We start from the raw sequence: 10,163 nt of genomic DNA, 5'->3' as shown, positions 1-10,163 counted from the left end.
TTTCTTAATGTTCAGGGGTAGGACCTGTCTCCTATTATCCATATATATGGTGCCTACCACAAAATGGACCTGTCTGAGGCCTCAAGGTGTTTTTGTAATACAAATACCATTAATCCATTATATGTTGACACTCAAAATGGGTTTGGAATGTGCTCTGGCAGTAAGCCTGGCCGCCTCTAGCCCAAAATAGCTAAACATCATGTCATTCTTTGCTCTACTTTTCAGGTAACCATTTTTCTCAATGCATGAAAGTGTGCATAAACAAATGTTGCATATTGTGACTGCCCAACTAATCCTATTGTTGCCCAATTACAGAGTCCTAGCTAGTTTGTGAGTAGATACCATCTCTGCAGATGAAGATGATTGTAAAAATGAGCTTTGGATAGGTATAAGGTGTTTAACGCAAAATCACTTCCTTACTACCTAGCATGATAATATATTTCCGCTATAAAACCCAATAGCAAGCAATGCAAACATTTTAAAAAGCAAGCAGGTGTTCAATTATATGAAATCTCACAGTAATCTACATAATATTACTATCTTTAGTTATATAGCACCTTTATCTTAGTATCATAAGCTGGGGAAGTATCACTATCTCTGTTTTACAGATGGGGAAACTGAGGCACTGGGACTATAAAGGTCATAGATTGAGGCCAAGCCTATGTTACAAATTTACGTCAGTAAAACTATGTTAAAAAAAAAAATCCACACCCTTGAGCGATGCAGTTATACCTACCTAAACCCTGGTGTGGACAGCACTATGTCAGCAGGTGGGCTTCTACTATTGACATAACTACTGTCTCTTGCAGAGGTGGATTAACTATACCAACAGGAGATGCTCTCCCACCAGCATAGTAGCATCTACTGTACACCACGGCAGTGTTTTAAGCGTAGATCTGCCCTGAGTAAATGGCAGTCAGGAACAGAATACACACATCCTCACCCCTAGTCCTTCATTCTAACCACCTGATCACCTTGCTTCCCTCTGCACTCCACAATGAAACTAACAAAATAACTAATTAAAATATTATCTCCATTACAAACATAATAAATCATTACAGTGCACTCCACTAAAACTCTGCAGGAATAATGAGCAAGTTTTTAGTCTTTTTAATGCTATTAGTATAGTAGTTTACATTTAATATAGTAACATTACCTTGATGGGAGTATTGTAAGTCACTGAAGGATGATTATAGATTCTGAACCCAGCCCATATAGGAAGACAAATATACGGTACACTTAAGAAAGAAGCAGGACACATTCTTGCTCCATATTTACCTATTAAAAGAAATAATCATAAAACGTGAAGAATTTGTATACTAACTGTATATGCAGACAATTACAGCATATCCCATGGAGCATCCACACCAAACAGTTACAATAATGCTGGATGTTAAAAGCTTTTTTAAATGCTTGCAACCCAGCATATAAATGTGATGGAAAAGCCTGTGCTGGCAAATGGAAGAGCCACATGCAAGCAGGTAACAACTAGATACAGTACAGTGTGTTTCAAAGATGAGATTTTCTGTTTGTGACAGTCAGCTGCCTCAGCTGACCTCTTTTCTACATACCCACAGGGATGGAAGAGCTCAGAAAGCTGTTAATACAACCTGCTCTAGATAAAGGCATCTTTCACAAAGGAAAAACTGACACTTTTAAGTCTGATATGCTCTGCTTACTAAATCTTGGTTTCTAATGCAGGGCAGTGACAATGCTTGGAAAAAGGGTCACAAAAAATTCTGGGCCAGATCCTCAGCTGCTATAAATCAGTGGAGACTGTGCCTTTTACATCAGCTGAGGATCTGGTCTGTATGTCAGAATCAGTGGCAGAGAGGACTCCCTGAAAATCAGAGATCTTGAGCTTGTATAGGAGAGAGGTGAAGAGCTTCTGTGGCATAGTAAATATGCAACATGTGTGTGGAGAGAGAGAGGCAATGGACTGATCAGGCTGAACCATGAATGCTCCATCCTAGCTATAAATACCTGGGCTGAGATTTTCAAAGCCAACTAGTGGTTGTAAACACATTAACATTCATTTATGGCAGTAGTGTGTCTAACCTCCCTCTCGCCCGAATCATCTTTGAAAAATCATAATGTTAGGCTTTTTGCAAGAAGGAAATCATTTATTTATGTAAGAAAAATTTAAAGCATTTCAAGTCAACAATTGTATGACATAAACATGACTTAATAACAATTTCTCAAGCCGCAGCAGCTGTGAATTCATTTGTCCAAAAGTGCCTATGGATGCCTTTTGCCTGACCCCTGACAACTGTATTGTAAAGCAACAAGTGCTCTTTATGCTAATCAATAGATGAACAATTTTTAAACACTAATAACAAACAGACATAGTTATTTTTTCATATCCCAAACTAAAGCACATTAAGTCAATGAGAATCTTTCTATTGACTTATGTGCTTTGGATCAGGGCCTTATTGCCGATAGCAAAATAAGGTGATAAATTTTTTCTTGTCGCCATGGAATGAATGGTAAATCCACACACTTCCCAAAGTAAAAAAATCCTTGGTATCTGGTTAACTGATCTGTTTATATTCCTGAAGTCCCTCGAAGGTTATATTAAAGTAAGAAGCAATATACTATATTTTGGTTATGAGATTAGTTAGCCTTATTTTTTATTAACCCAATATAGGAAGTAGAAAACAAAACAATGTTAATGCTTCACATGGGAAAGTTGGTTATATGAATAATCTCCTTACCCACAATAGTTCCAGGCATAAAGACAATAATGCTCATGACAATGGATCCTAACCAGTATAGGCCAATGGTTCTGTAACTTTCTCTGAAACAGAAATAATTGATTTAATGCACAATCCCTAGAACACTACTATCAAAAACTGTCCTCAGATTATACTGATTTCTGCTGATAGCAATTTAAGGGAGAAGGCTGAGATCCTCAAAGGTATTTAGATGCCTAGCACCCTTTAAAGATCTGGGCCTAATGTGGTGGTGAATGGTGGACACAGAGGTGTGATAGAAACAAACCTATGCGGGGACACTGCATTTTTGTGTATAAACAAGATAATTATATGAGCAATATGGGATTCTGTGTTTAATTACCTGTTTTGTGGGAGGTTTTACTCACAGAAGGGCTCAGTGGGCACCTGTTGTACAAGGCTTTGAAAATAATTTGCTTTAATGATTGTTACCAGAAGGTTGATGTTTCAAAACAGTATATTTTGAAATATTTCCCCTGCAATGTGCATTTAAATCATTATTTTCTTTAACTTTTTCCACAAGAGTAAGCAACATAAGACTCTTATATTCCAGAAATTATTACTACCTCTTTATTTAAACAGTACTTCCTGGTAGAAATGAAAGAAAGAAGACCATGTAGTCTTGACCAAGACACTGTTCTGCTCTCTTGAAATAATTATACCACGGAGTTTGAACATGCATTCTCTTTAGGATTTCCACTTTCTGGTTAGCTAATATAAATTGTACAAATGCACTGTGTTTTGTCCTGTACAGTAAATCGTCTAGATAAAAGTCATGGTAGAATTTTTATTCTGCTGCCTACATCAAGTTCAGCAATAATGATAATAATTAATAAAACCACCACCATCAACAAAACACTCATTAACCAAACTAATTAACTGTGTCCATTTTGAATTATAGTGCAAAGGCAAGAGAACACGGGTTGTTTATTTGCTCCCCCTTGTGCATCTGAAACAAGAGGCCAAATCCAGTTGTGATCTAACTCTGCAGAGAGTAATGGAATTTCAGTAGGGCTTAATTTGGCCCAACAAATTTACACAGTACAAAATAATATTTAAAAAACTCAACCATCTAAACATTGCACAGCCACAGGAAATTAATTTTGTTTGTGGCTTATACAGGGGTGTGGAAAGCTAAACAAATGTTACACAAACATCAGACTGACTTACTCCCACGCAATAGCTGCCACCATTAAGAGATACATCAGATAATGCACAGAGCCATCCCAATAGCAGATCACATGGCCATATGCTGTGTTCAGATGAGGCTCGCCCTAAAGAAAATGGATTTTAAAACAGTGCAATGGCAAAGGAGATTCAATAAACTTTAGAACTGTATTAAGAATAGCAGGTAAACAGGCTGGAATAAAGTGACTGGTGTTCATTCAGTCTAGGGATCCATTTTTTTCTGGCTGTCAACTCTCGTTTCAAGGCATCCATATCATTATCTGGGGTTAGGATTAAATAACTTCCATATAGACATACCTTTTAGAGTATAGTATTGCAAAAGTAGGTGCATTCTGGTGGTGAGGGGGTTATGCCTTGCTCTTATAGAATCATAGAATATTAGGGTTGGAAGAGACCTCAGGAGGTCATCTAGTCCAATCCCCTGCTCAAAGCAGGACCAACACCAACTAAATCAGTATTTGGGGATCCAGTACTGAAACAGCTATCATTGGTCTGCAACGTTATGGGAAATTCCTGTTTCTAAAAAAACTGATGTTCAAAAATCTGAAGTTATGACATATATATATCAGTGATGAAATGTAAAGACTGGTTGATTTAATTCAGCAAAGATATTTTTAACAATCTAGAGACCCAACAATAGTGTTGAGCACATTAATGATGGTAATATTTAAGCTCATAGGGCTGAACTAATTTCTCTGAAGTCTATAGAGTCTTTTCAATTACACCAGTGAATGTTGGATCGGACCCTCATTGTGCTATTTTTGGTGGACACTGAGATTCAGCAGGGAACAGATTCTGCTAACTTGATATCTGGCACCATCAGGTTTTTCACTCCATTTTGGTTCCTTTTATTAAAAGGATTAACCAAAAACACAAGATTCATTATTTTTCTTCTAGGCTAAGCTTACAGGTTTTGTAATATTTCACTTTCGCTCTCCATTAATGACTGCTGAATTTCTATGGAGTTCTGCAGAAATGCATGCATTAACTAGTTCAGTAGAAATGTATGCATTAACTACACTGATGCCATAGAAGTCCCCTATGAACAGTATTATTGCAACTAAATGAAATAATATGCTGGGGCTTGAAGCCAATGAAAGTTTTGTCAGTGACTTTAATGAGAGTAAAATCAAACCCAAGAAGATTCTTTTGGACATATAAGTACTCTTATTTATATTATTAAGAGAAAAGCCAAATTGCAGTGGTAAATATACTTCATAGCCTATATGAAAACAAATAAATGACAGTATCTTCCTCTTCAGTGTCCAAGGCATATGAAATAAATTATAATACTGAACTTCATATCCTGTTAACTTTCTAATGGCTTTTTTCTGCCATGGGCATTTTTATAATAAAGATTTTATCCAATCATCAATAGTAAAGATTTTAAATTCATAAGCTAAATGATTGTTTACCTCTTTCAAGTAGTAGGTCATGAATCCATCAATAATTCCATCCTGTTCAAGTCCTATTATAAGGTTCACTACACTGGTAAAAGCGAATACAGCATAAACTGTAGTAATATGAAAAGAAAAGAAATTAGTGTATATAAAAAGGCTTGCAAATCGCAGGCTGTCAGTACATAGTCTGAAATATTAAACTGTTAAGAGATTAACATCTAATTGCGGGGAGATTTATCTGTTGTAAGGAAAACATCCAGACAGATATATAATGGACAATATAACTTGCTACCTAGCAATACCTAGTTTAAATACTTTAAGATACCAATATTTTGCCACAAAGTGTACTCTTCAAGACAGCTACACTTAATTACATGTACTCCATACATCCACATGCACAGCTCCTACTGACCTCAGTGGGTGATCAGCATCACATGAAGAGGACTGGGTAGCCCTTAGAAACTACCATATAATGTAGACTGCCTCAATTGCAAACATTTGGTCTTGCTTGAGGAAAACTGAACATTCCAGTTATACTCAGAAGAAAGAAGGGGAGGGGCTGGCAGAAAAGGAAAGGAAAATGTGACTTGCCCTTTCTGGGGTGGAGCAGGGAGAACCTGCTTTGCTGTCATGAGCCATGACCACATAGGAAACCTAGTCTGAAAGGTGTTCAGTGACTCCATAGGGAGTGACTTTTATGAACTGAGAGTTGTCAGCACCATGCAACATATGCAACCTTGGAGGATAAAGGTGTATGGTTATGGGATGAGTAGCAGAGGGTAAAAATACATAGTAGGTCTGGGCTATGGGCTCTGCCTGCAAGGTGTGGAAGGGTCTAGGGCTGGAGCTTGAGGCAACTAAATGAGCCAGTAGTTTTTCCTGTAGGTTGCCATATGGTGCTCCAGAATCTAAGCTTTCACTAAAAAACAATTACATCTCCCCGGTCTTAAGGTAGTGACAATAACCTTGAAATATGAAAAGAGTATGCTGATGCTGAGATGCTTGCCTGAGTCTGTGGACAGCCTAAAACGATAGCACTGAGAGGTGAGAACGACTCCGTTCATCACACTTTGGTGTTAACGCTGAAGCCTAGTGATGGTTATTAGATATTATTAGTGGAATATTTATTGCGTAAGAATGAAGAGAGATGATCAGATTATGACAATCTGTATCATCTAGGGGCAGCCAGCCCTATGGAGCCCAATTGGGAATCCAAACCCTCCTGCAGGGGCACAAACCCCAAAAGAAGCCCACTGAGTCCATTAGGAGAATGGGTCCTAATGAGGAGGAGCCAGGCCTGACGTGTTCAATAAGCGCCACTGTGTCACCTGAGCTCCACCACGGGGAACAAAACTGGATGGGCCCAGCAGAGCAGATTTTTAACTCTTCTACCGTCCATTGTGAGTATCTCATTTTGGCTTTCAAGTGGTGGAGTTGGTTTGTTGGCAGAGGCTGAAGATTAGCACTACCTTTCCCTCCACTCCCTATTTCAACCCCTGCTCAGCTCCTTCAACTTCCAGTGGAAGTTGAGATCCACTTAGCACCCTACATCATGGGGCCCAAAGTTATTAAAAGGTTTCTATCAGGTTAAAGGCATGTTACCCTTCTATAGACACAAATGGTAACAACCATAAAGTATGTCCACATGAGATGTAACTTTCAAACCAATGAATAAATTCTTTAATTATACTAATACATACCATAAAACAGTGGGTCTTTTGGAGGTTTTCTTTTGACCAGAGTACGAGCTACTAGAGCAACGAAAATCAGAATCAGGGATCCAACTGCTACAATTGCCCAGGAACTGAAATTATTTTTAAAAATAGGGAATTAAAAACAAGCACCCACGTGCCCCCTTCAACTCTGCAGTTTTTCTTATCAGCTAACCTCAAAAGGATCACTTTTCAAAAGCAAAAGTGTACCCCCTTACTCTTAAATTAAATGCAATTACTAATGAAAAATTTTGCTTTTTAAAATCCTTGCAGAGTTTATAATATTATACATTTTTACTGTTTTTCAGAACTTCCATGCCTGCTTGTTACATGTCATCATCTATAACAAGTTGCATCTGAAAAAGTGGGGGTTTTACCCACGAAAGCTTATGCTCAAATAAATCTGTTAGTCTTTAAGGTGCCACCGGACTCCTTATTGTTAAAATAGCTTGATAAACAACTAGTCCAGAAAGTTAGATTGTCAGACTAAATTCAGTTTCTATACTGACATTAGCAAAAACTAGGACAAATAGGCTGTGAAAGTCATATATGCATAGATTTTTAGGTCAGAAAGGGCCATTATGAACATCTAGTTTAACTGCCACAGTAAAGTATCTAGCTGTGAAAGGAAATGTTTTCAGAGTAAAATTACAAAAAAAACAAATTGATCAGCCTGGTGAACTGGGGGTAGCATTGTGCAGTGCCTCACGATAGCTCTGGGTTCAATTTCTGGCCTCCCTCTGCCAGGCCCTAGATTGCCAGGGGCAGGAAATGCTAGAGAAGTGTTCTCAGGTGCTGGAGAGAAGTGCTATGTGTGACTCATGGTGAATGCTTTGCAAATAGAGTTGATAGGGTTCTGCAGGGAGGACCTCCTTTTCCATAAGGATGGAGGCCATAATACAAGGCCTGGAGGATAAATGTCAGAGGCTGTGTAAAGTGCTGGTGGACAAATGATGGAAATACTCAATGCGCAGAGAGAAAAGAGGAAAACATTAGCTTCCCCAAGGAAAAAAAATTTTTCAATAGAATTCATTTAAAATCTATTTACATCTCTAGATTGGCAAATTGTTCTAAATTCACTTTAGGGCAGATTCTTGAGATCAATCCATCCCCTTTGTGCTTATATACAAAATAATATGGGGAGAATTAGGTGAACCATAAGGTTGTTCAAAAAACATATTCTGAATATTGGAGACATCAGGATATGGTTTCAGAAGATACACTAGTTACAAGTCTGATTTTTCTCCTCAAGAAAATAAATTAGAAAGTTATATTTAAACAATATGAAAACTGACAAGAAATTAAGAATGGTTTTACATTTCAGACTTGCTCCTTCAATCTTAATCCTGCTATTCAGCCTTAGTGGATCTTGCACTGGATCTATTTATTGAGTAAAGATTGAAGGATTGAGTACTTCAATAGAATAAAATGCAGACTTTCTGCACAGTGGTGTGTACCTACTAGAAAGAAATATTGCCAATGAATCAAACATGCACTAACTTTTTAGAAATCTGCACACTGAATATTACAAAAATATCTGAAGTACCTGGACCCTTCCAACCCAAACCAGCAACACAGTCTATTACATGCACTGACTTTTTGAAAAACTTTTAGGCAGTGGAGCATACCGACATGTCTGATGCTAACTGTGGCCCTATGCTCCATTAGTCCTGAAGTGTCTTAGGAGAAAGACTCTTGGGATCCTTTTCTACATTTTAAATCCAAAGTTTCTCTCAAGTTTTTGTAGAACTTTGTAGAACACTGGAAAATCTTCAGGGACCTCTTGTAGGGCACAGCTGAGGAAACTCTCCCTTGGATGCAGGGCCGGTGCAAGGATATTTTGCGCCCTAGGTGAAACTTCCACCTTGCCCCCGCCCCCCCCCAACAACCTCCGAAAACTAGTAAACTTAGCATTATAAACAGCCTGTCAGAACGGCTGTTGTAATGTTTCTTTTTTACCCTTAAGGCGTTTCAATTGTTTGCCATTGCCTCTGATGGTGTCCCACTCAAAGTCTTATTGTGCAAAGCTAAACAATTGAGCCTTGCACTGCATCACCAGCCAGGTTAGGCAGGGTGACAAATCCCCCTTGCCCCAAAGGGCCATTATCCCCTGGTGACTAATTTCTACTCCAAGTCTGTAAAGCAGACTTTTAAGGTAAATACGTTATTCTTTCAATATTACCCATGCACACATCTCACAAAGATTCTCACTCTTGACAAGTTACCAGCCTTGTGTGGATCCCTTCCACATTCCTCTTTGTAGGTAGGTGCCCTGTAAGACACGTGTGGGGTGCAGTGAGTTTGTCAGGCCTGCGATGACAGCTGTTTGTGAAGGTCAGGGGGCCCTTTGCCCAGGGGTGCTGGTGTAACAGTGAGCTTGGGGTGTCTGACAGTATGGGGCAGGGGACTGAGGCTGGTGGGGCAGATAAAACTCACTGGGCTGGGGGGCAGGCGGTACCAGGATGGGGCAGGGGTAGGTACTTGTCAGTCTCCAGCACTCGGGCAGCGCCAGGGCCAGCAGCCTCTTCACCTCGGACTCTCCCCCGCTTGCCCGGGGGCCACTCCTCCTCTCAGGCTCCCTGGTCGCGGCCGCCCGGGAGGACGCGGGTGAGGAGCGCCGCCATGGAGGAGACGCAAGGGGCCGGGCTCGGCTTGGGCCCCGCACCTGCCAGCCAAGAGCAGCAGGAACCGGGCGCCGCTCAGGGGGAGCCGGGTGGCCCGAGCCCAGGGCGCCTGTGCTCCCCGCCTGCCCCTGCTGCTGCGGAGGCTGCCGCCACACTGGGCTCGGGTCACCTGGCTCCTCCCGAGCGGCGCCCAGTTCCTGCTGCTCTCGGCCGGCAGGTGCGGGGCCCCAGCTGAACCCGGCCCCTTGCGTCTCCTCCACTGCGGCGCCCCCGGCTCACGTCCTCCCGGGCAGCCGCGGTGGCAGCAGCCGGGAAGCCTGAGAGGAGGAGTGGCCCCCGGGCAAGCGGGGGAGACTCCGAGGTGAAGAGGCTGCTGGCCCTGGCACGGCCCGAACGCTGGAGACTGACAGGTACCTGCCCCTAAGCAATAGTGTAAAAAAAAAATTTGGGAGCACTGCTTTTTAGCGCCCCCAAATCTTGGCGCCCTAGGCGGCTGCCTAGTTCACC

At 40.8% G+C, this 10,163-nt stretch overlaps 1 protein-coding gene across 6 annotated transcripts in view; it reads right to left on the bottom strand.

Annotated features, from left to right (window-relative positions):
• Positions 1-10,163, bottom strand: part of TM6SF1 (transmembrane 6 superfamily member 1) — a 34,119-nt gene that overhangs the window by 22,212 nt on the left and 1,744 nt on the right. For all 6 annotated transcript variants that reach the window (XM_043523679.1, XM_043523682.1, XM_037910582.2 and 3 more), the window contains exons 2-6: positions 7,021-7,124; positions 5,336-5,433; positions 3,903-4,006; positions 2,715-2,797; positions 1,157-1,278 (exon numbers count right to left, since the gene is read on the bottom strand). In XM_043523679.1, the coding sequence (XP_043379614.1) occupies positions 1,157-1,278; positions 2,715-2,797; positions 3,903-4,006; positions 5,336-5,433; positions 7,021-7,124 (511 nt within the window). The remainder of the gene's footprint in view (positions 1-1,156; positions 1,279-2,714; positions 2,798-3,902; positions 4,007-5,335; positions 5,434-7,020; positions 7,125-10,163) is intronic.

This window comes from Chelonia mydas, chromosome 10 (assembly GCF_015237465.2).
Source record: "Chelonia mydas isolate rCheMyd1 chromosome 10, rCheMyd1.pri.v2, whole genome shotgun sequence".
NCBI classification, from domain to species: Eukaryota; Metazoa; Chordata; order Testudines; family Cheloniidae; genus Chelonia; species Chelonia mydas.
Note: the sequence above shows the minus strand (reverse complement) of the source record. Positions and strands in the feature narration are given on the sequence as shown.